Source organism: Ananas comosus, linkage group 17 (genome assembly GCF_001540865.1).
Source record: "Ananas comosus cultivar F153 linkage group 17, ASM154086v1, whole genome shotgun sequence".
NCBI lineage: Eukaryota > Viridiplantae > Streptophyta > Magnoliopsida > Poales > Bromeliaceae > Ananas > Ananas comosus.
In genome coordinates, this window is record NC_033637.1 from 1,180,582 (window position 1) to 1,204,692 (window position 24,111).

At 36.9% G+C, this 24,111-nt stretch overlaps 3 protein-coding genes and 1 long non-coding RNA gene across 6 annotated transcripts; 2 read left to right on the forward strand and 2 right to left on the reverse strand.

The window, feature by feature from the left end:
• LOC109722838 lies at window positions 110-5,643 on the forward strand. 3 transcript variants are annotated; one of them, XR_002219550.1, is made up of 5 exons: window positions 110-627; window positions 3,159-3,241; window positions 4,800-4,864; window positions 4,976-5,156; window positions 5,332-5,643. It is a non-coding gene; the product is annotated as an uncharacterized LOC109722838 (long non-coding RNA). The 3 variants fall into 3 exon arrangements; XR_002219551.1 differs by lacking the exon at window positions 5,332-5,643 and having other exon boundaries at window positions 110-449; window positions 561-627; window positions 4,976-5,316; XR_002219549.1 differs by lacking the exon at window positions 5,332-5,643 and having other exon boundaries at window positions 4,976-5,316.
• LOC109722836 (fatty acid amide hydrolase-like) lies at window positions 1,245-8,621 on the reverse strand. The gene is made up of 20 exons (XM_020250997.1): window positions 8,315-8,621; window positions 8,074-8,183; window positions 7,747-7,807; window positions 7,459-7,646; window positions 7,221-7,350; window positions 6,212-6,289; window positions 5,982-6,129; window positions 5,361-5,473; window positions 4,370-4,445; window positions 4,215-4,286; window positions 3,825-3,876; window positions 3,579-3,650; window positions 3,403-3,483; window positions 3,157-3,260; window positions 2,963-3,055; window positions 2,786-2,854; window positions 2,420-2,484; window positions 2,259-2,320; window positions 2,069-2,164; window positions 1,245-1,945 (listed from the first exon to the last, which is right to left on the reverse strand). The coding sequence occupies exons 1-20, from the start codon at window positions 8,412-8,414 to the stop codon at window positions 1,883-1,885; spliced, it is 1,833 nt and encodes a 610-aa protein (XP_020106586.1). The 5' UTR covers window positions 8,415-8,621; the 3' UTR covers window positions 1,245-1,882.
• LOC109723449 (chlorophyllide a oxygenase, chloroplastic) lies at window positions 13,093-17,657 on the reverse strand. Its single transcript, XM_020251805.1, has 9 exons — window positions 17,510-17,657; window positions 16,777-17,022; window positions 15,812-15,916; window positions 15,420-15,695; window positions 15,177-15,324; window positions 14,711-14,895; window positions 14,466-14,578; window positions 13,891-14,185; window positions 13,093-13,640 (listed from the first exon to the last, which is right to left on the reverse strand). The coding sequence occupies exons 1-9, from the start codon at window positions 17,582-17,584 to the stop codon at window positions 13,452-13,454; spliced, it is 1,632 nt and encodes a 543-aa protein (XP_020107394.1). The 5' UTR covers window positions 17,585-17,657; the 3' UTR covers window positions 13,093-13,451.
• Window positions 19,518-23,407, forward strand: LOC109722859. Its single transcript, XM_020251028.1, has 6 exons — window positions 19,518-19,655; window positions 20,238-20,430; window positions 20,543-20,641; window positions 21,054-21,425; window positions 22,022-22,184; window positions 22,383-23,407. Exons 1-6 carry the CDS (start codon window positions 19,588-19,590, stop codon window positions 23,291-23,293), a joined length of 1,806 nt encoding a protein of 601 aa, XP_020106617.1. The 5' UTR covers window positions 19,518-19,587; the 3' UTR covers window positions 23,294-23,407.

Genomic DNA, 24,111 nt, shown 5'->3' on the forward strand with positions numbered 1-24,111 from the left:
GAATGGATCACGGTGATCTGGGAAATATTATGAGAGTGCCCTTCAGATTTGTTTTATTTACGGGTTTTACCATGGACACGTAGGATAGGATCGATGGGCTGTATCGTCATTTCGGGTACAAATGCCTGGGGCCTCTCTCACGTTGTGCTATTTTTTAAAGTGCTGACCGTACTTGCTGGCGAATGACCTGCCGTTGCCGAGTTCAACCCAAAAAAAGCATGTGAAGCCGGCGCCGACACACTTAATAGTATTGACTCCGCTTGTTTTTCTTTTGGTGTCGGTGACGAGACACCTTGCGTAGCCGACTTCAATACATTCCGGATTTTTAGTGTCGGCGACGAAACAACTCAAGTGCCGACGCCTTACTATGAAGAAGAGGACTCGCCGGAGTGTTACTGTTCATAAGCTGCCACAGGAGAGGACGGTCTCTTCGACCATTTGTTTCTAGGGTTTCTTCCTTCTACCTACAATGCTCCAGCTTCTTCGAGCGTCTTCGATCTCTATTGTTATAGTTCGTTTAGCTTCTAGGGTTTTTTCCTTGTCTCTTTTTTGGCTTCTAGATCCTACTGACCTCGAAGAAGGCCTTGGAGCGATGGCGGACTCGTGCATGGCGGTTATCCGGGACCGGTATGGCTAGGCTTGTATCCTCCTCTTCTTACGCTTGTTTTAATCCCCTAGATCGTTCCATGTTCTTTATTTGATGATTAGTGATGATTGTTTCTCTTCGGTTCCTGTTGCAATGGTTCAGTCACTTCAACAGATTTAGCTTTCGTTAAATTTGGTCTTACCTCTTTATTCAATGAAGTCTCTTGCAAATTAATCTTTTGAGATGTTTGAGATTTTCTATCATTTGTTAGCACGGATCAGTTTTTGTTTTGTCCCTTAGCTTTCTGCAGTTGCATTACACTGTAGTAAGCTTTACTCTATGAGATTCAAGAGGTGTTGATGATCAATTTGATCTCTTAAATATGTAGCCTTGCTATGTCAAGTGCTGAGTACCTCCAGTAAAATACTACTTTGTTGTAATGAATCTGAATCACTGATACTGTTATAGCTATGTTAGGCTAGTGCATTGTTTTCTTGGTAGCAATATTTTCATTTTTTTTCCATTTCAATGTGGGGTTTGATTGTGTTTAATCAGCAACACATTTGCAAACTTCGTGCTTTGGAGAAAAGCTTCGGAATTATTCTGTAAACATTTGGTGGAAAGTATCGGAGTGGAATTTCTTACTCAAAAGTAACCCTTTCTCTCATATGAAGATAGAAGTTCTTTTACTTGACTTGGAGATACAGACACATATTGATCTAAACATGATTTCTTTCATAGAACATGTGTGGAGAACCAGTACAGGCTGCTGAATTCGGTGAAATTCCTATTGTCTATATTGGTTGGGTTTCCAGCATATATGCCGTGCAAAGTATGGACAATGACCAAATTTCCTTGCGAAGTTGGTATTTGCAAGTGTAACCTGAAACATTGCTTATTTGCATGCATGCTCTGCCGGGGGAATCTATGCAAGATTTTTTTTGCATAGATACCCTCGGTTTCTACATGTATATCCATGACAGATCATATGTGCAAACAATCAAGGTTTTCAGGGGTATGCGTGCAAATACCAAATCAACAAAGTTTTTGGCGCATTTTCTCAAATTTTCTGGGGTTATGTTGCAGAAGCCCGCTAAATTCTTCTGTTGCTAAACTCATGCTCTACGGTGCTTCTAATTTTGATGCCTGATGGTGCTCACAGCAGCCTGATGATGGCTATTCCCAATACAATAAATATACTTTCTTTTTATATTGTTGCAACACACTTTACACTATACCACAATTGTAAGAACTGAGATTGTCAGCTAGAAGCCCTTCAGTACTATCAGGCTTGTACTAATCTTTCTTGAGAAGATCATAGAACACCTCCGGCTTCTTGTAGCTTTTGATGCACAGAGCCTACACCACAGTGAATTCATTAATTAAGTGTTATCCATTGAAACAAAATAAAAGATTTTAATCTATTGAAATTCCAAGAACGACAGAATAGAGTTAGCAAGATAAAATTTAATAATACAGCACCTGCATTGCAAGTGCCAGATGGAGTAAGGTTGCTTCGGACCACGGTCTCCCTATAAACTGTAGGCCAATTGGCAAACCCCCTTTGTCATATCCAACCTACAAAATAGCAAATATCACAATCAGAAAAAAAAAAAAAAGAAGAAAAATGGTAGGGATCATCTTTTGGAAATGTGATGGTGAAAATTCATACCATTATAGTAATCGCAGGCAAGCCTAGAAAATTTCCTGCTATGGAGAACCTCACAAGTGCAGCTAGATCAAAGATGCAAATCTCGAATTTAACACGCTTGTGAACATATATGAGGTTACGTTACTGAGCATAAAGAGAGAAGAAAGGCCTGTCGTTCTTACCGCCATTAATGTAATCGAGTTCTCCGCTACTTAGAGCATCACTTTGCAATGTATATGCAGTTACACTGTAGGGAAAAAAAAGGAAAAGGAAAGCAGCAAAAGAAAAGAAAAAAGGTAATGTCATTTAGGAAGCACATTATAAAAAAAGGGCCAACTGCATCTCATGACATTTTAGAGCATACAAGTATAAGTTTAATATATATGGAAGATTTTGATTTGCTGAACATTACAGGACAGTTATATCAGCAACCTGGGGAGGGCGGTTGTTGAGAATTGCAGTTAAATTATGTTATATACTTTTCCAGATTTCAAATATAAAACAAGATATAATATTTGTTGCTATTGTAGCAGAGTTGAGAGCAAAACCCAGTGGTTGGCGTAACGATTACATCTGCCGTTTTAAATATCTCCTTATGAAAGTACATCTGACGATTCCTGTATCCATATTGTTAGAGATAGTAGTTATCAGTGTTAGAAGGTGGGAAAATGCTGCATAAAATTACAGTTGTTTCTTACCAATAACCCATTTTTGACTCAACTCACCTTATTCGTTGAGCGTTTAGATAATCTCTGCTGCTAAATGCACTGTACACACAAAGTGCCACTCTTGCATCCCACCCACTTTCAGCGAAGTTCCTAGTGTAACCATGGGCACACCATCAGCTATTAATTTTTCATTTCTTCAGTCATATTATATCTGATTTAATTATATGCACATGAAACATCTATCTACTTACAGTTTCGCAAGATGTGGAGCCAATGATGCTGTGCATTCAGAACCGATTGTCACATAATGTGCTAGGCGCATCTCTTCTATCTCAGGTACGGTCACATTCACGGTCTTAATGACAAAAGGACATTCAAAGTTGTAATACACAAAAGTTTGCTAGCAGTTATGTTCATCTATTAATTATTCTTATCTAGCTAAATAGATTGTCTTTGAATTAGCAGAACTAGAATTTCCGTGCTAAAATTAACTATACCTTCCACCCGTAATGCCTGCATAACATTGCAAGAGCATGGTCACAACAGTTTCTAATGTCGTCTGTACTATCATTAAACCACTGCAAGGAAAATAAAATATTTAAGACTGAGATAATGTCCTTTCGGAAGGTGAAAGGATAATCTGAGATTTATCATATTCCTGTGGAATGGCTACCTTCCCATATTTGGCAAGTTTGATGTTACCGATAGATTCTGTAGATGTCAGGAGAGGGAGGTTTAATTCAGGCTGGAAATTTGCCACAAAAAACAAAAAGATAATACGGTCATAATTTGTATTGGTATACATATGGACATAAGATCTCATTTAACTTTTGTTGCTCTTATCATTACTTAAGATGAAATAAACAAACTCCCAAGTATAAAAGTATTATATGTATCATGTGGAATATGAACATAACACCTGTAAATATGTAGGCTGGCTCAGTGGAGGGTGACCACAAATGGCTGCATAACTGCAATAAGAAAAACCACGCTTATTTAGATTGTTATCTCTGTGAGCAAAATAGAAATCGTTATCTGCATCCAGTTCATCAAGTCTGCCCGTTCACTGCTGAGTGATATGCTTCCCCATTCCATCCCAAACTTTCCATTCAACTATCCAAAATAACATTTTTTTTTTCCTTTTTAAATGAAGAAAAGGCTGCAACTCATTAAGCAGTGCAATTGAAGTTTGAGTTGGTATAGAAGGCGGATAGATAGGAGGGTGCACACTTGACATGGTTAACTGGATGCAAGCAATAATCTCTATACTAGCTGAATTTTAAGGTTTCTGGAGAATGAAAATACTGACGCGATGAGTGCATCCTCAACTGTTGCTGCTAATATTCCCGGCATTCCAACAGTCCAATTCAGTGGAAGAACACTGGAATAACAGCAGTAAGCTTCAATGAGCATAGAGAGTAAAAAGATATTACATTAGTATGTAAAAAAGGTTCAGCAGATTACCCAGAATTAGACAAGCGCCCAGAAGTTGGCTTGAAACCAATAACACCGCATAAAGCAGCTGGCATACGCACCGACCCTAAAAATAAAGCATTAACCGGATAAACTTTGGTCAGCTTTCTTTTAGTTAAACATCCTGAAGGAAGTTTCCATAATTGCTTAATACTAAGTCATATTTCATACTATAATTATATTTGCGCTTGTGGTGTGATCTTGTTGGAGGTTTGGAAATTCTAAAAGACACTGTACTGTTGAAAGATAATGGTAGCTTTTGTCATCCAAACCAACTACTTTAGTCATTGTTTTGATAATTGAGTGTCCAGCTGTGTTTAAGTACACTGGTTTGTTATATGGGTGGGCAGTAAAATTCTTGTTTTGCAACCGCCATATCCTGGCTGTTTCTTTTAATCTTGAATATACATGCACTTGCTAGGTAAATACAATCTCAAAGGAAATCGACCGAATTGGATGAGGATCAAGATTTGTGTTGGGGATAAGGTGGGAGTCTACTGATTTTACCATCTCTGAGAATCAACTTTTTTTCAGTCTATGCAAAAAGAATAAACTCAACAGAGTTATTGATTCTGATACAGAATTTGGTTTTAACAGAATTGCAAGGTTACATGTCAAATTCGTTGGTGTCATTGATAGATCTGAAGTTTTTCCATGGCAAGGTAGCTGGAGAACAGACCAACATAGTTGGAACCTGAAGTTCAGCTTTATTTTCGAAGTACTTACTAGAGAAAGTGACTTGTTATGGTCAAACAATGTACAATGTAAAATAATGCTGGTATGATGGCAATTTGGCATGGATATGTGATCCTCCTGCATTATTTCTTTCTTACTTCTTTGTATTCTCTCCTGTATTGTAACGTTGCTATTTTATAAGGCTCTAGAAAAAAAAATGAGTAAAAGATGAGAAACTAAATAAAGATCTTAGAATTCCTATATGTACAATCATGCAGGTGAGGTCTCTGTTTGTTCAATTGCTTACCTCCTCCATCAACTCCAAGTGCTACCGGGCATAATCCAGCACAGACTACTGCAGCTGATCCACTTGAGGAGCCTCCAGAAACCTTGTTTATATTGTAAGGATTTCTTGTGGCCCTGTAGTTAAGTTTAACAGTAACTTTTCAATAGTAAGTTATGGAAAAGATATTGAAAGTTATCTTATTGTAACTTCTTTATTTTCAGTAAGCTATGCTAAGATCTCAATGATGGGAAAGTTACACGTTTCAAAAAGAAATCGAAAGCTTTGAGATTCTTATTTTCTTTCATTTTACATCCTACTCCAGGAGCTGAATTTTTATTGTAGAATTACACTTTAGCTACTGAATTGCTAAAACTTACAGCTCACAGTGCTTATATTCTGTTTCAGTAAGTAGGCCAATTCACTATTTATTGGTATGGATCAAATCAAGTTTTAATTGGGTCGGGTCCAACATGAAAGAACTGCTCATCTTATGGGATTTTGAATCCATATTACCTGACTCAACTACCAAATTAAAAAGCGTTTGTACAAGCCAGCCCGGAAATTAGTTAAGACCTTCAATCTTCTCACCTAACCTGGATCTAGTTTGTTGTAACAAAAAAGAAGGGTATGGTTTTTGCGCACCCGTAGTGAGGGTTGATCCCGCTGGTCCCGGCTCCAAGTTCATGCATATTAGTCTTCCCCACAAGTATAGCACCACATGATCTCAATTGCTTAACACAGATCGCGTCATCAGTGCAAGGCCTCACCTTGTGCAACCACTTAGTCCCCCCTGAACAAGCCATGGTTCAAAATGTTAATAGGGGCTTAGGAAAACAAAATGTTTCTTTAAAAAGATGGGGTAATTGAAGTACCAGTAGTAGGGTAAGGCATACAATCTATCTCATCTTTTACAGCAACCAGTATACCATCCATGATAGAAATAGGGGTGCCTGGTGAAAAAAAGATCATTAAGGAAATGTTAGATATTTTTAGGACATGCAGTTTAATTTTACAGCTCACTAGGAATCTGGAGTGGTTCCTACCACCTCATGATCTAACTGCTTTTTGCAGCATTTAATGTATTGGTGGTACCAAGGACCATTTAGAAATAAATTTGTTTCTGTCATTAATCTGACGCTTTGTATAGCACTTTCTGTATGAAATGGAGTAATATACTTTTAGAAGCTACAACTAGCAAAAATGTTCTCTGCGAGAAGTGGTTTTTCCTTTTTCACAAACTTCACTCATCCTCTGGTTTAATAAATCGCTCGCACCCCTATTCGATGTTGCAGAGTTGGTGGAAACTTGATCCTTTGTCACACACTTTTTACATAGCAATCATATTGTAAATGTTCTGTTATTTTCTTATTTGATGTTTAAGATGGTAGATGGTAGATCCTCTTTTATTTTTCGACTCTGTCGCCTGAATGATTCACTTAAACTGAACTTAATATGTAAGTTATGGCAAATGAAATCAAGTCAATTATGGGCACATCGGAAGAATCATTTCGATATGAGCATCTCAAGTTTAGCTTCAGCAGCTGTAAACCCTTAGATGCTTCCAAGTTTCTAACTTTGAAAGTTGACCTAGTTAGGAGTTCCACAAAATTAAAAGCATAAAATAAAATAAAATAAAATAAGCCCCACATACCCAAGCTTTGGTAGTTCAAAAGTATTTTTGTTCACATGCTAAACAATCAGCTGGTCAGTTTGGAAGTTGGTGGCTGTTTGTGAGAGATTAATTCATGTGCTCAACCAAATTCATGAAGAAGAAAAAGGAAACAAAATTGAAAGATAAATATAATTTGTCGAAAGATGTTCATGATGTTGCAGGGTACTGTCATTGCAACATTTTGAATTAGATTACAACATATTTGGTACCTTTCTGATACCGAAGAGTCGATTCTTCTGCCTGGCTGAGAATTTCTTCAGCATTGTAGTTAATGAAGAAGGCCATATTAAGATTAGGGCCTGAAGACTCCTTTACTGCAGCTAAAAATCGCTTCGCAACCTACAAACATGGCAGCCTATGAGTGACTAAACAAGCAAGCAATATGTGAATAGCTCATAGATTATGATTAAGTTGGTAATAATCTATCTTAATGAAGAGGAATTGTACCGCGAGAGGAGTCGTCTCCCCTGAGCTATAAGCACTTGAGAAGTCTTGTATCGTCCAGCGCTTGAAGCTCGAAGATGGATTTGTTAAGGTCGACTCGAGTCCAGAAGGGAGGCAGCTCACCGCCTGTCGAACTCGTTCCGCGGGAGTTAAATCGGGCTTGACGAGATTAACATTTTGTTCTGGTATATCTGCGACAGGTTTTTGAAGCAATCAGATGACAGGTTTTTGAAGCAATCAGATGAACTTTGAACTTACGAATTCAATTCGATTATAGAACGAAAATCGGACCTTCCCAGTGATGAGTTGAAGTGAAAAGAGGTGGCTCCTGAATCTCAGCAAATGAAACGAGCTGCAGTGTGATTTGATAACTATAATTAGAATCTCAAAAACCAAACTTAAAAGCTTTTGTTTCCTATGCTCTTAAATTACTAATACTCTGTTGCTGACACGCCAAATTTTCTGTGCTATTACGTCAAGATAATGGAAAAAGTAGAAAATTGAGGATTAAATCAAGTCAACTTATTGAATTTGTTTGAAGAATCCAAACATACTAAAAACACAAGTACATATATTCTTGTTTACTAGATTTTTGTTCATACAATTAACCTGAAATACCTTGTGAATGAGATTATCTTTCTTCAGTATGTACCGCACGATCGGTCCGAGGATCCGCGACTCCAGAATCCACACGAAAATCTTCACCAGAAGCCCCGCGACCCGCGGAGCTGCAAATCACATAAACACAAATTCAAACCAACCGTCCCATCGACCGATCTTTTAAACTAGTTTGCGTCATAAAAATTCTCAAAATCTATCACAAAATTCGACCACGCCATATCGTAACACCGTACGTTACCTTTGACATTAGCATGGATGTAGAACTCGTCGCTGTCGGGTCCGAGATCGACATCCGCGACCGGTTTGTAGACCTTCCCCTCGGATTTGAAGATACCCATTAAAGGAAACACCTCTTGTTTCTTTGATTCTGAGTGTTGCGAGGATTCGGAAATGTGGGCTTTAATGGGAATTATTATTACACTGCATCAAATTACATTACCTGCGGATTTATATAGAGGGGTTAGGGGCGGAGTAAGCTAATGGTTGAGAACAATAAATGCTAAAAAAAGAATTTGTGAGAAAGAGAGAGTTTGGAGTGGAGTGGGAGAAGGGGAAAGAGTAGGAGAGGATTAAATTGCAATAGGGGGAAAAGAAGGGGACCGCAAAAAATAAAAATAAAAATAAAAATAAAATTAAAGAGGTGTGGTTTCGTGTCAATGTCGTTACATTGGTGGCGGGGAAGTAACCGTTCGCTTCGTTTTCAACGGTTAACTTTTCCCGGGAGTTGATTGGGGAAATTACGAAATTGCCACTGGCCTGAGGCCTCCCCCTTGGGTGCATCAGGGCCGTCCATTAGCCTAATAAGGTAGCTTAGATGTAAATTAGGGGATTTTAGTTTGCAAATTAATTTATGTTAATATATATTTGGCCTCGTTTGGTGCCGTTGCTATGTTTTTTTACTTTCTAAAACACTAATTTTGTATAATTTAATCGTTGTTATAGTTGAATAGTTTAGAATGCATCCATTTAAATGAAATACGATAATTTGTCTAAAAAATTTTAAAAGTAAAGTACATTATTTTAAAAGTAAATACTCCGAAACGATTGTAAGAAATTTACTGTCCAATTCTGCACTTTTTAATATACAAAATTTTATTTTAAAAAATGAAAATAAAGAGCACACCAAATGAGACCAAAGGGATTTGTATTGAATTTTCTTTTTACCTCTAAAGTACAAAATTTTAGGCACGTATCCCTTTCATGACTTGTCAATGACCACTGAAAATTCATTATTTAAAATATCTAAATAACTACATCATTATCATGCTATCCAGCACAAGTGGTAAAGGATTTGATAGTTGGTACCCGAGGTCCCGAATTCGAATCCTAATTGATTCATATTTTCAGCTTTAGAAATAAACGAAGCGGGATATTGGTGAGGAATAAAAAGAGAAAAACTGAAACAACAAAAATTAAATAATGTATTATTATATGTGACAAGAATAAGAAATGTGAATCAACTATGTATTATTATTATTATTATTAAACAGAAAAACCTATCTCTAAAAAAAAATGTATTATTATCATTCATAAAATATTTTGGAGACAAGAATAAGATTTATATTGGTGAGGGATAAAAACAGAAAAACTGAAACAAAAATAATTAAATTCTTAAAAAAAAAAAAATTTAAGATGTTCGTTGAGCCATCAGGCACATTTTTATTTTTGCATGAAAATAAAATCTGGTAAGAAAAGTATCATCCAGCTACTCAATTACTTAGTGACGGTGCTACTTGCGAAAGTAATAAAGGAGGCAAAACACTATAAACCTATAATAACATATTAGCTTCCATTTTGTGACTAGCCATTTAATTGTGATTGATCAGTTCATTTGTTTTCGTTTAATACACTTACCTAAAATTTCTCAATCTCCTTTTCGAATCTGCATGTTGCACCTAATTGTTTCATACGAAAGTGTGTTGTATTTAATCTACGATTGTCGTGTTATTATTGGAGATGTTAATGAAGTGTCAACTCCAATTTGAAAATTATACTAATTAACAAGAAAATAAAGATTACTTCCACTATATATGGGGTAAAGTTTAAGAAACCCAGAAAAAACATAAAATACTAAAAGGTATGAGAAAAGAGAAATGCTTCAATACACCAGGTAGTAACCTACTCAACAGGTTACTATTTGTAAGGGTAATATGGGAAAATAAATAAAAACTAATTACCAAATTTAATCAACCCTACACAAATATATGTTTCCTTGTTTAATTTTGTTACTTACCAAATTAGATAGTACTAATTTGATAAGTAATAAATCTTTATAAAATTGAATTTAAAACTAAATTTGAGCTTAAACTTTATAATTGTGTATATTAAATTCAAATTTAATTTTAATTTTAATTTTCTGAATGAAAAACTTTATGTTTAAATGATTAGTATATTTCAAATCAAATTGTTAATTTGATATTAAAATGACACGAAATTTCAAATTAACAATTAACTTATTTGAAATTGTAAATTATGCTGTATTTATAAACATAACTTTTATTTTTTATTTAAATTAATGGCTTCTATTTTTAAAATTAAATTCAAATTGTTCATTCGATAGCAAAAACAATATTAAAGTTCAAAAATATTGATTAAAATTAAATTTTAAATTTAGATTTAGTTTATATTATAGTTAAAAAAATAAAATTTGTTAACTATTTAAATTAAATTATTCTATGTTTGAAAATTAACTTTCAAACATTCACTTGGGGATAATATTTCATATTCAATTACTAAGAAATTGTATAATATAATTTTTCAGTTGCAATATTTTATATTTACATATAATTTTCGATGCAAAAAATTTTAAATTAGAAACAAATTTAAGAGTTTATTTCATAATCAAATCATAAAAATAAATTCAAAATTGGCTAAAATTTTAACCTTGGTTTAAGTCAGGTTCGAGTTTAAGGGGTAGACTAAATGATTTCAATAATATATCATTTTTTATTTAAAATTTGAATGCAATATATTAGTAAAGAAAAGTTAATTTAGGAAAGGTAATTACACACCTTCCTTATAACGCCAAATCTTTCTAGCTAAAGAGGATATGTTATAAGATGTAAATTTATCAAAATACCCTTGTTGCAAAAAAAAAAAAATTGCCCTGTTAAGAGTTGACCGGTACCGATGGTATCAAATACCGGTCATCCTCTTTTAAAGGGTGCATCTTGGCCGTCCATTTAAAAAATTTTAATGGTTAAGATGTTTTTGGTGCATAGGAGCATTGCTCATGAGAAAATGTTGTATAATTGTTCTCGCACCAAAAAAATCACACAAGGTGTTGGTCTCATGGATAATTAATTTGCATTTGTTGAATCAATTAAGGAATTTTAATTAAATATGTTTTCAATTAAGGAATTTTAATTTAGCAGCCATTTTGGGCCAATAGCAGCTCGATTGCAGCTCTTTAATTTATGCTGTCCACAATTCACCTGCAATGCACGTGGCAATAATTTTAGGAATATAGAATATATATTAGGATGTGACTAAAAGGTCTTGATTTGTTTGATTCAGGTACTGGAGTTTATGTAATAAAAAAATTTGTAATTTTAGTAGTAATTTTGGGGGGGAAAAAAAAAAAAAAACCAGTTGAGAAGAATTAGTAGTTTTAAATTAATTTTTTATTAAATTGCAAAGTTTGTATTTGTTAAATACTTTAATGTTTTGTTGTGATAGTTATTAAAAGCAGAAGCAGAGTAGAGTGAAATAAATACTGGATTAGATTAGCTTCCTATACACACACTCTCTCTGTCTCTCTCTCTCTCTCTTTCACACACACACACACACACACACACACACACACTCTTTTTCTCCACCTAACAGGTTCAATTCTATTCACACTTCACTCTAACGAAATTAATCAGAGTCAAAACAACCACCTACATTCCTCGTGGATATTGAAACGCCTCCATGCATTTTTTTGCTATTCTAGAATAACTACCAACCACGCCACTCCCATTTATTCCCCCCCCCCNCAGAGTAGAGTGAAATAAATACTAGATTAGATTAGCTTCCTATACACACACTCTCTCTGTCTCTCTCTCTCTCTTTCACACACACACACACACACACACACACCCCCCCACACCCCACAAACAAGTTATCCCCAAAATTTATCCCAACCCAGTACGAATCACGAATGCTTTTTTTTTTATTGGATCGATGGAGGAGAATTGTGACGTCGTTTAATATATCCCGTCCCACCAACAAAGGTGGTGGATTTATTGTTATCTGTACCCCTAATTTAACCCCAACTACTAACTTTGCCCAACTTGTCTACTACTAACATGTTGCACCTTTAAAGCAAAGATAATGTGATTACCTAACCATGTATGTGGAGAGAAGCTGCTCAGCTTGTATTTACTATACAGATGAACTTATTTATTTATTTTACAGATCGATCGGGTTTATCGAATTCAGTCAAATCTAGTCAGTGATTAATGATCAGATTTAGTAAATAACACCACTAGCTCTTCCATGATCTCCATTCTTAGGCTCTAATAAGGAGTCAATGTTAGGTTTACAACTCTCTGATAAAATTCTATCAATCATTTTCGAAGAACAAACACAAGTGTCCTCTCATTACTCTTTTTCTTTTTCGAGTACTCGTAGGATTAGCTTGTCTGAGACTAATTCTAGAGCAACAATGCACCACCAACTAATGGAGAATGTTGTTCCTTGGCATTTGGAACACTGCAAGTGAGATATGCCTTGAGTAGAGAAAACACAAAAAGGTTCCATCAGATGCAATTCCATACAGATGCGCCCCTCGAAAGCTGTCGCTGATCGCTTTGAACTGCACAAGTGATCTCAGGCTCAGATTGGACCCGATGCGCTAAGAAGAAGCATCTCAGACAATTTCTATAGCAAAGATCACTCGAAAAAGTACATAAGATGCAAAAAAGGGGGCTGTTCTGTTTTCAAATATAGAATAATGAAATATTTTCACGAAACAAATGATTCTTATTACACAAAATGAACCACATTAACCACCGCGTCGCTAGCCACAGAAAGTTGCAAGAACATCTACGCAATATTATTTCCCAACAAATCAAGCGTAATTTCTTTTCTAGGTCTGTTTAACATACAAAGGATTAGAGAGTGGAAAACATAAGAGGGGGGGAAAAAAGAGAAAAATTTGCATGTGCTTTGCATTGAAACTAGTGTACATCTTGAGTTTACAATAGATGGCCCGTTCATCAGCTCCTCTCCCCTCGTTAAAAATTTCGCGCTTATTTAAGAGCTGCTGGGAGAAGCCGAGCTTTTTCATTTTTTTGCCTCATGGCCATTGTCCATCCGATTATCATGGGCAACTCGCAAAGAATTATGATACATTGGTTACTATCGCACACACTGTACATAATGCATGGAGACTATTGTTCATTCTTGGATTGCTTTGTGAACGGAAGGCGCTCGAGCTCGATACCCCGCTCAACGGCATCTCTCCATAGCCTGTACCGGACCCCAAGCTTGTCATAAGTAACGGGCAAATTCCATACATTGGCCCCATTTATCATCCGCTCCTGCTGTCCAATAACCAGCCTTAGATCCTCATTTAACACCTGCATTTAATGACCCCATGAGCATATAAAATACTAATGGAGAACACAGTTTGCTTTCATTTTGATAATGGAGTCACAGATTAATAGAAGGGTTTTCTAATAGATATCACCTCAGGTACTATTTTTGTTGATTAAGTACTACTAATTATATTATTGTAACCAAGTTATACTGATCAGATATGTAACCATCCACATCAAGTATATGTCTTAGTAAAGCAAAAGAAACTCAAAACGAAAATTGCAAACTAACCTTTTCTGCAAAATATCTCCACAAAATATGCATGAAAGGGATGTGCTTAAGCAAAGGAGCAAAGTCTAGAGACATTCTGTATAACAATCGAGTTTTCTGTCTCGAAGAGGGCAAGCAGACGTGAAGTTGATGAAGATGAGTCGAGCATTGCTTGGCGCTTTGTCCCTTCAGTTTTCCAGGCTTTGAGATCCCAATCATAGAGAGGACCATGCAGGGGGGCCGAAATTCCATGTCAATAGGGTAAGGATCCCAGTATCCTTGAAGTCCTGATGCCGGCGTGAGAAATTTCACTAGGCTGATTAAAACAATACAAGGAAAATCCAACTTATCATTAATATTGATTTAAAAGACGCAGGTACATAACTTTCTGTTTTATAATTCTAGAAATTAAGACTTCTCTATTGACATATATATAATCCATCTGCTTTCAGTAGCATTGTGCCAACAAGAAATGAGATGAGTTCTGTTCCATCTAAATTATTTGCAGCAGCAGAGAAATCAGGATTTAATATTGGCATTGCATATCAAAAAGTAAAAGGCGCTAAAGGGTGTGGTGTTGGGGAGTGAAGGAATACCTTGGAACAGTCCACCCCTTGGCAAAGGTAGAGGTGTGAGTAAAAGGAGCATGAGCAAGGTCTAAAAGATTGTCCAGAAGAAGTCCATGCTCAACCGGTAGCTCCATCACAATCTATTCATAACAAAATAAAGGTGAAGTAAATAGGTAAAATTCGCACTACTAAATCTTACCAAAACAACCATTATAACAATGAAATGCCTTTGTGATTTTGTGTGTTATCTTTCCAAAAGCTACCAATATTACCTCGGCATGAATTTTAAATCCCGGAGGAGGTTGTAAAGAAGGAAGTGTAGCCATAGGTGGGGCATCTCCGGGCCAGATCCAGATCATCCCATCTTGCTCGAAACATGGCAATGATCGGATTCTAATGTCAAGCATGCGTGTGGACGGCATTTTCTCGCATTTTCCATCGGTTGAGTATTCCCAACCTGAATATTATTCCAAACCTGAGAAATTACTTACACAAAATTTGATTTTTCAAAGAAAAGGCAAAATTCTTAGGTATCCTGCGTATGATATCTCTCTCTCATCTGAAGGAGAAAAGGGTAAAATCCTAAATTTGGCAAATAAAACCTTCACTATTTTCCTATCTGTCTCTCATCTGAAGATCCTTATATGTTTACTAATCCAATAGTATTTTAATATGATCAAGTTCTCAACTAAGTGATTTAAATACTCTAATAATATCGAGTATAGATAGGAATCTTACCATGGTAAGGACATTGGATCCTGCCATCATGGACTGATCCAAGGTGAAGAGGGCAGGCTCTATGAGCACAAGTGTTTTGAACACAGCCAGGGTTCCCATCTTTTCCTCGAAATATCACCCATGGTTCCTCAAAACAATCTATAGGAATCTAAAGCAGTAAAATTAACTTCATTAATAATATAAATGTAGAACAATCATATTACTACAGAATGTACATTTTTAGAAAAGGAAACAAGGCTGTACCATTGTATCATCTTTCAAATCACTAGAGAAAGCAACTGGATACCAAAAGTTCTTCAAGTTAGGATGATATGGCTTCACAGGACCAGATACGTTTAAACTTCTACGGTGCGTCTTGGTCTCTATTTGACTAGCAGAGGAAGTGCTTGGAATAAGAGAAGTAGAGTCGGAATTTGCTTCACTGGAGCTTCTTTCCTGAAATAGTCTATCATTTACCAAAGCTTCCATATATGCTAGCTTATCCAATGCAGTGGCAACCCTTGCTTCCGACATATGAACCTGTTTTCAATAATTGGACAAACAGTTACTTAGGCCTTTGATGCAATTGGGAATGAAATTAAAGTCTCAAGTATGAGATCTGAATTGAGTTCTTCTGACTTAAGAATAAGGAAAACCTGTTTGTGGGCCACTGCGAGTTCTTCTTGCAGTCCGGCAAGTTCTTTCTTCATGGTTCCGATCGACTTGAACTCGCGAGCTAAAGGGTTGAGGACTTCTACGACCTGTAATAAGAAAATGTTGGTGAAAAACTCAAAATTTTGAGTTTGAATTTATTTTATTTGAACTTTAAATTATTTATTATTTATTTATGATTCTATTTATTTACTATATTTATTTTATTTTATTTAATTATTTTATTATCTTTCTTAATGAGAAAGAAACCAACGGAATATTTTCCGTTCCGTTTCTTTCGCATTACGTTGGGCAGGTTCCGCTTCTCTCTCGTAAGAGAAAAAGCGTAAAATCCTCTTTTTCCTTTTTAGGCCACTTTTTCCCTTTTTCTTCTTGCTCAAGATAGAGCAGGTACAAAAGATTTTGATTATTGGTTAATCTCTATCCATTTATTCTTTTATCTTTCATTTTTGAACATTCCCCTTATCCACTGGGTGTTGAGAATCTTCGTCAACCTCCTTCACGATCGTGCTCGCAGAAGGAGGAATTCCGGTCGTACCTTGGGGTGTTATTTCCGGTTAATCCCGCACGTAAGGACGGGAATACGCCTTAGGGCAGTGCCTCGCACGCTTCCGGATAAGATCAAATTTTTATTGGAATATTTGCGTCATCTGTAAGTTTGATTTATTTATTGTTATCACAAAATTAGTTAGATTTTAATCACAATCAGATTTTCGCTGTGGTATTTGTTCCAACAGAAAATGTTTAATAGGTAATTTAAACGTAAAATAATATGTCTCGAGCTGCTAACAGCTAACAACATTCAAATTCACTCTCTATCTCTTTCTCTCCTCTATTTCCGATGATCTTCTAAATTTGTAATTTACACGATAATCCCAACAGTCACATTCAAAACACAGAAGACTTGTTTTGTTTTTTCGACTTAGAGATACCGAGTAACTATAACTACCTTGTCGTGCAGGAGCATGATGCTAAGCAAGTCCTGGCGAGCCCTCCAGTCGCAATATTGAATGTCAAACCTCGCCACCTCCAGAGCTTGGTTGACATCTAGAAACTTCCCTGTAGAAAGAGGGACTCTCGGCCCCGGGTCCTCGACATCAAAAATCGCTCCCCAGTTATTATTCTTCTTCTCCAGCTCACCCCCTCCCTCGCCAAACACTGCGAGAACCTTGAATCCATCCCTACCACTACCATTCTGCAAATTTACAAACATCCCCCAAACATTTGGTAATTTGCCAATTTTCTCATGTACTCTTGCTGAAGTTATGAACCCCAAGTAAAGTTAACTATATTACAAAGTTGTAAATGGATCATTGGGTTTTGGATCATTGAGTTGATACTTGATAATAGATATAAGTCCCGAACTAGTTACTATGAAAAAATAAATAAAATCAATTAGAAAAATTCCACTAAATTAGTGAATCGTAAGCTAACATTTAGTTCCTATCATCACATTACGACCAATAACATAACTTTCACACTCGAACACCACAGTTAAGCATAAATAGAAACTATTTGAGAAATTAGGTTTTCTAACGGCTCAATCAAATCGATTTCACAAATGGGTCTTACGATTTCAGTCCAAAAACAACCAATTTTGTCCCCAGAAAAGGCCAAAAAATCACAAAAAAAACTACTCAAATTGTTCCAAACATGGAGTTCCAAAAGAGGAAAAAACTCACCTTTTTGGCGTAAAATTTCGAAGAGGGTCGGAATAGTAACGTGGGGAGCAACGAGAGCGTGGCCACGGTGGTCATGGAGAGAGAGAGGGAACGCGGAGGAGAGAGAAAATTCTAGACGTTAAAATGAGAATTTTACTCCAAATTATTTTTTTTTTCTCGTTTAATATTTGGTCCAGGATGGATTTCGCGATAAGAGGCGAGCTTCGCACGCGATCTCCCCCGACCTCCCACGTTCCGCCACGTGTGCGCTCGTGGAGGTCAGTAGTGCTGATGTGGCACTCCGACCGCCGCTCCTTTCCGTGGGCCCCACCTTTTGGAGGCTTCGAGTATTTCGCGAAGTGGGCCATGATATCTCGACGCGCAGCTATGTACACCGGATCTCGGACCCCGCCCGGCTTTAAGATTCGTGCGGCTCCCATCATGTGAGAGATGGTATGTCTAAAATATGGTGTGTTTAATTTGTGGATGGTTTGTTGCGTGGCGTTATCGACGGTCTCACTTTGATCAGGCTTTGTAACAGGAATAAGATTTTTTGTTTTTTTTTTTTTTCTATTCTTGCTTTTTGGAGAAATATCTGTAGCCATAAGTTCGTCGTATGAGTGCATACGAATCTTGTTTGTTTCTCTGTAGCTTATACAAGAGAATACGCTTATGAAATTAACAAGGTTAATGGTTTAAATTTAGTTTAGCCCACTAATCCCCTATTGTATTCTAATTTTGACTTGATACATCAAGTATGACTCGCAAATATCTGACCAAGTAGTGATTTTGAGGTTCAAAAGTTAATGCCGAAATTTTGACTAATCTGATCAAGTAAGGGTTTGATGGGGTTGAAAATCTGGATCAAAGAACTAAAAACTATTGCATTTATATTTTGTAAGTTCGAAATCTATTTACTTCACATTTTTACAATATAAGATGTTTCATTTTCACTAGCACAAAAATATTAAAAATTATAACTCTATGTGATTTGTTGTATATATTCACATTTCCTTCTCACGGTGTAACAAATTGGACCTAACATGAGACTTCCATGCTTTTAAAGGAGCAACTTTGTACATACTCACTGAAAGGAGACTTCCATGCTTTAAGGGAATTTATAATGCTTCAAGTCCACTTCGGATGTACGTTAGGCAAAATACATGGCCATTTCCCTCAAAACAACTTATTTATATATTTACCGACTGTCCCTAGAGCAAGTGGCAAAGAGCTTGATGGTTGGTACCCGAGACCCAAGTTCGAATCCTAGTTGATTCACATTTTCAGCTAAGTTTATTTCTAAATGAAATAAACGAAGCGGATAGTATACTACCTATCTCTCAAAAAAATATATATATATTTACACATTTTTGATGGTTGATATTTTTTTTCTTTTTTCTTTTTTTTTTTTGAGAGATAGATAGTACACTACCCATTTCGTTTATTTCATTTAGAAATAAACTTAGTTGGAAATTTGAATCAACTAGGATTCGAACTTGAGACAAAATAGTTTCGTTTATTTTATTTAGAAATAAACTTAGCTGGAAATGTGAATCAACTAGAATTTAAACTTGGGTCTTGGGTACCAACCACCAAGCCCTTTACTACTTACTCTATGGACGGTCGGTTGATGGTTGATATAGTATCCTGCCTTTTGTTGCAAGTATCTTACAAATCAGACTACTGGTGATTGTACACTAGTGTTATGTATACTGGTTCACCGATGCGCATGGTGGCTATGATAACCTCATTGGCCCTTTTGGATCATATGGCCCAATTTTTGTGAATCGGGTCAGTTTCAATCAAATTTAATGGGCAAAGCTTGAGAACTCTAGGCCCAAGAATCGACCCATGCCAATTAAGCCCGGTCTAAGATCAAGCCTGTATCGCTCCGGGCCCGACCACGACTTTGTTTAGGTGGTCTATTTCACCGGTGACGTGGTAGACCCGGTCCACCACGCAATTTTTCGAAAGCCCCACTACGATTCGTCCTCTCTTTCTTCTTCGATTCCAAATTCGGACTCCCCGGCGTTTTCTTCTCCGTAGCCTCTCTCTCTCTCTCTCTCTCTCTCCCTTTAGCAAAGCTCTCCTACACGGCGATGGCGGAGGAGGGGAAGAAGCGGAAGGGCTTCATCAACGAAGACGACGCCTCGCTCCTCATCCAGAGGTTCTTTCTCCTTCTCTTCAATCATCCTCTTTTGTGTGTGTGTGTGTGTGTGTGTGTGTGTTTTTTTTTTTTTTAAGCTTCTTCGCTCAATGGGATGTGCTTTATCTCCAGTTCATCTACCGTTCTCGCTCTCACTAGTAGGGGGTTGTGATTTCGATGTTGCTGAGGTATGGTGTTGTAGAGAGAAAAGGCTTCGGGGTTCAGAGTTTTAGTATTAGTTTTACTGGGCTGAGGTTTTGATCTAGTTCTCATTGATTAGGATCGGGGAGATGTTTACTGTGAATGCATTTGTTTCGGATGCGATTTATATTTCGTGTAAGAACCTTCAAAATCGTGGAATTATTAAGGGCATTGTATTGGCTTTAGGTTTTTTGTTAATTAGGTGCATAGAAATCTCTATCTTTGTCCCAATTATTCAATTCGAGCTGTAGGCGACAGCATTTTACGAAATCAAAATAGCTTTAAGGTTAGGCATTGAATCAAAATTCGTAAGTTGGAGTATTTACTTTTTTCCTCTGGAATGCAGAATAAGGAAGTGTAGCTTGCTACTCTGTTAAAATTGTTCTCTCTTTTTAATTATAGGTACAATTCAACAACGATTCTTACACTTCTCCAAGAAGTTTTTCGGTGTGCGGATGGCAAAATGGATTGGAATACACTTGTCAAACAAACTTCAACTGGAATTACTAGTGCCCGCGAATACCAGATGCTATGGAGACATATTGCTTACAAAGATGCCTTGTTGGAGAAACTAGAAGATGGAGCTGAGCCTTTGGTTTGTTCTTTTAGATCTTATACCTGTTTTTTTTTTTTTTTCCCTAACTTCAGTATATATCATCATTTATCATGATACTAGTAATAGCATACCGATGTGGTTGTATAACCAGGATGACGATAGTGATCTGGACTTTGAGTTAGAAGCGGTTCCTTCTCGCATTCATCCTGTCAGCGCCGAAGACACATTAGAAGTGGCATCCTGTGTCAAAGTATGGTTGTATGATACAGTTTTCTCCATGATTATTGATTTCATCTTTTACGACTGTTTGCATATACAGAATTTCCATGAAAAGATTCAATTGTATGAGCCTTCCATGAAAAGCTGTGGTTGTTTAGTTTTTATTATTATTATTTTTCTATGTTTTCTTCGCACTCTTGCCTATCGGTTCATTATGATTGTCCTGTGTTGTCCCTACTGTTTCATGTGATCTCTCAGTTGTACCACAACCTTCTTGTTTTTGGTTCTTTTATTCCTGCATATGTTCTTTTTTCTAAAGTGCAAGCGATTCAATAAACATCATCAGTCTTTATTATTTTATTATTTTATTTTTCATTAAGACAGTAGGATAATTTTCTATATCTGATAGATAATACCAGAATGTTTATCACCTGTTCCTCCAGGCTCTGACCCCTTCGTATTCTCCACCTGAACTGGGTGTTACTTATCGAACAACTGTAGAATCTCCTTTGACCTCGAGCATTCCAAATGATCAGATTACTCGTGTGGCATCTAACAAGCAACAGCTGGCTCGTAATATTCGTGGAACTAAAAATGCTGCCACACTTTCCAATCAGAAACCTTTGCAACCAGCAGGATCTGTTGGTGAAGCATTGGATGGAAGTGGGCCACCAAAAAAAAAGAGGAGGAGAGCATGGACTGAAGAGGAGGATATGGGTTTAATAGCAGCTGTGCAGAAATGTGGTGAAGGGAATTGGTCAGACATTCTAAAAGGGGAATTCAAACATGATCGAGATCCTCAAGAATTGTCTCAGGTACTGACCTAGAATAGAAAAGTCACTTATATTTTGCCGAAATATATATGTTAGTATTTCTGGGTAATAGGTTATTTTCTTGTTCTAAGTTGGGTATATTTGATTTGTAAGCGGGCCATGGATTTAAGTCTGTAGTTAAATCTTGCTTCTACTAGACCATTGTCTTTTTGACTCCATGTCGTTTTGCCATCATTTTGTGATATTAATGGAAATGCTGACTTATTTTTATCAATGGGCACATCCTCAACTATATTTTGGGTCTGCTTTCTAAGGGCGTAATTAGTGACATCAAAATTCAAGTGGAGAGAGGAGTATTTGATTGATTATTGAAAGGCTACCAATGAATTAAGGCTGCAATAACAACTAAGAGATGCGAAACAAAATCTATGAGGAACCAGAACCAGAGAAGGAGCTGGATTAAAACCTATACATGCTAATTATAATTATATTGCTTTGGGAAACTTAATCCATCTATTTGCTTCTCCACATTACTCCTTTTCCAATATAGTCCCATTAGCTTGATCTGTTCATAATGTCCCACTGTCCCCACTAATAATAAGCTGGACTAAAGGCGTACTTGTCATTCATTTGTTCAGAGATGGGCTGTAATCCGAAGGAAGCGGCTGGCATTGCTAAACCAAACAAGCGGGGGCAAAGTAACTAGCTCTGCTAGCCCAGAGGAGAGGAAGGCAGCACAAAAGGCATTTTCTATGGCTCTTGGTTTTCCTATGACACGAGTATCAACTCCTACGTTATCAGGTTATTCCACGATTCTTGATCTCATGTAGACGCTTTTAACAAGTTCTTTTGATTTTTTTGCCACAACTTTCCTCAAGTTTTATTTTTCATTTAACCTTTTTATGCGTAGGGCGTCCCTTCTCTTTGCACACTTTAGGAGAAAAGGTGTTAGCAACGGCCCACATTTATAGTGCTAATTAAAACTTCATTTTCAAACAGGTGCTGTTCAATCGATCACCAAATCCAGCTCTTTGTCCACATCATCTACATTATCTGAAGCGATGCCCGCCTCTGCCGCCCAGTCACTTAATCAAGTACAACCAACTCCCAACCTGATAACAGCTTCTCAAAAAGTTCCCGACCCTTCAAACAAGACTCAAGCTCCCCTAATTAAGCCGTTGGACCCCACAAAGGCTTTTATAGGCCCAAACGCTTCAATAAAAGCCGCAGCCGTTGCTGCAGGAGGCCGTATAGCCACACCCTCAACTGCCGCCTCTCTATTAAAAGCCGCACAATCTAAAAATGCAGTTCATATAAAATCTCATGGACAGGGCCTTCCTAAATTTCCTTTTGCAAGTGCTAAACCATCACCTGTGTCTAGAACTTTTGAACCACAAACTGTACATGCTCGAACTCTTCGGCCTTCTCTTAATTCTGATCCTTCTGCAACTGCACTAAAAGGAGTAAGCCTGGGGAAGCAATTACAACCTATCCCTTTAAGTTCAGAGAGTAATGCTTCGACAAGCTTGCAAGAAAACAAAGAGCACAATATGGATATTGTTCCAGCTATTGGTGTGGATGAGTTTGTAAAGGATGCTGAATTAATCATCTTGGATAACAAAGGATGCGCAGAGCATCGTTCCTCAGGGAGTGGCAAAAATGATCATGAAAGTAAGGAGAGCGCTGATGGCGAGATGAATTACTCGGAAACTAGTAATGATCCAACAGTTGTTAGTCAAAATCCAAAAACAAGTGATGCTGGCGGTGCTCAAAATAGAGAGGAAGATATCAAAGAACAGCTAAATGAGGCCTCTGCTGTTATTCAAGCCATGCATAATGCGAGTGTTCAGGACCAAACATTGGAAACAGTATCGCAGGATAATGCTATTAAATCACCTGCAGATGATTAGGCTGGTACAGCGAGCTGAGATAGAACTGATTCAGGAGAACATTCCCTCGAGGAAATTACCTGTCAATATTTTCACCTGATTAATCTGATGCTTGTGCAGTTTCTTTTTCCTTTAGATGGACCTTTCCATTTATCTTGTAGAAATGATAGTTTTGCTGTTAGCTTCTAGGAAGTAAGGTCCTTACAAGCTAATAAAAGCCAATTGCTTGCTAGTCATCATTCTTGTTCCTGTTTATTCTACTAGTTCTTATTTTTGTTTATTCTTTCAAGCTGGAGAGTATAAATCACAAATAAATTACTTTCCCGAGATGTAGATATGTTGCCTCTTTAAAATGTCCTGGGACGTTTTGTTTCCATGGTACGTTTGTTCATGAAAGCAGAGTATTCTTTTTTTTTGTTATAATTATTCTTTGAATTTGCTAGCAGGCCCAACACTCTAGAGAATTTGCTCCCACAACCCTGGAATTTACTTGTACATCCTATCATATCTCAATAGTTGTTATGTGTAACTACTAGTAGACTCCACGTTCAGTCCCCCCTTACTCCCTCTTTGTTATCAGGAGTAGTATGCTTTAGCTCTTATCATATCTCTGAGTTTTTTTTGACTAGGTTAGACAACAACGATATTCCAATTTGTCGACTGCAGGGACACCCTTTCAAATCGGGATACCTCTCTGTGACTAAAAAGAAAAAAAAAAAAACCAGAAACAGGCCGAAAAGTAGAGAAGTCTCCGGAACAACGGAGTGAGTACATCGATTCAAGTATAAAACTTACTTATTTCGCCTATCGCATGATAGAAAAAGAGTTTTTTTTTTTTT

Excerpts from the sequence above, each read along its gene's own strand:
- LOC109722836 (XM_020250997.1), bottom strand. The coding sequence starts at position 8,414 with ATGGGTATCTTCAAATCCGAGGGGAAGGTCTACAAACCGGTCGCGGAT. Across the intron at positions 7,351-7,458 it reads GGGAGACGACTCCTCTCGCG|GTTGCGAAGCGATTTTTAGC; the intron begins GTACAATTCCTC and ends CCATGTTTGTAG. Across the intron at positions 3,484-3,578 it reads AACTTGCCAAATATGGGAAG|TGGTTTAATGATAGTACAGA; the intron begins GTAGCCATTCCA and ends TTTTCCTTGCAG.
- LOC109723449 (XM_020251805.1), bottom strand. The coding sequence starts at position 17,584 with ATGACCACCGTGGCCACGCTCTCGTTGCTCCCCACGTTACTATTCCGA. Across the intron at positions 17,023-17,509 it reads CGAAATTTTACGCCAAAAAG|AATGGTAGTGGTAGGGATGG; the intron begins GTGAGTTTTTTC and ends GTAAATTTGCAG. Across the intron at positions 14,579-14,710 it reads GATTTAAAATTCATGCCGAG|ATTGTGATGGAGCTACCGGT; the intron begins GTAATATTGGTA and ends TGTTATGAATAG.
- LOC109722859 (XM_020251028.1), top strand. The coding sequence starts at position 19,588 with ATGGCGGAGGAGGGGAAGAAGCGGAAGGGCTTCATCAACGAAGACGAC. Across the intron at positions 19,656-20,237 it reads GCCTCGCTCCTCATCCAGAG|GTACAATTCAACAACGATTC; the intron begins GTTCTTTCTCCT and ends TTTTAATTATAG. Across the intron at positions 22,185-22,382 it reads ATCAACTCCTACGTTATCAG|GTGCTGTTCAATCGATCACC; the intron begins GTTATTCCACGA and ends ATTTTCAAACAG.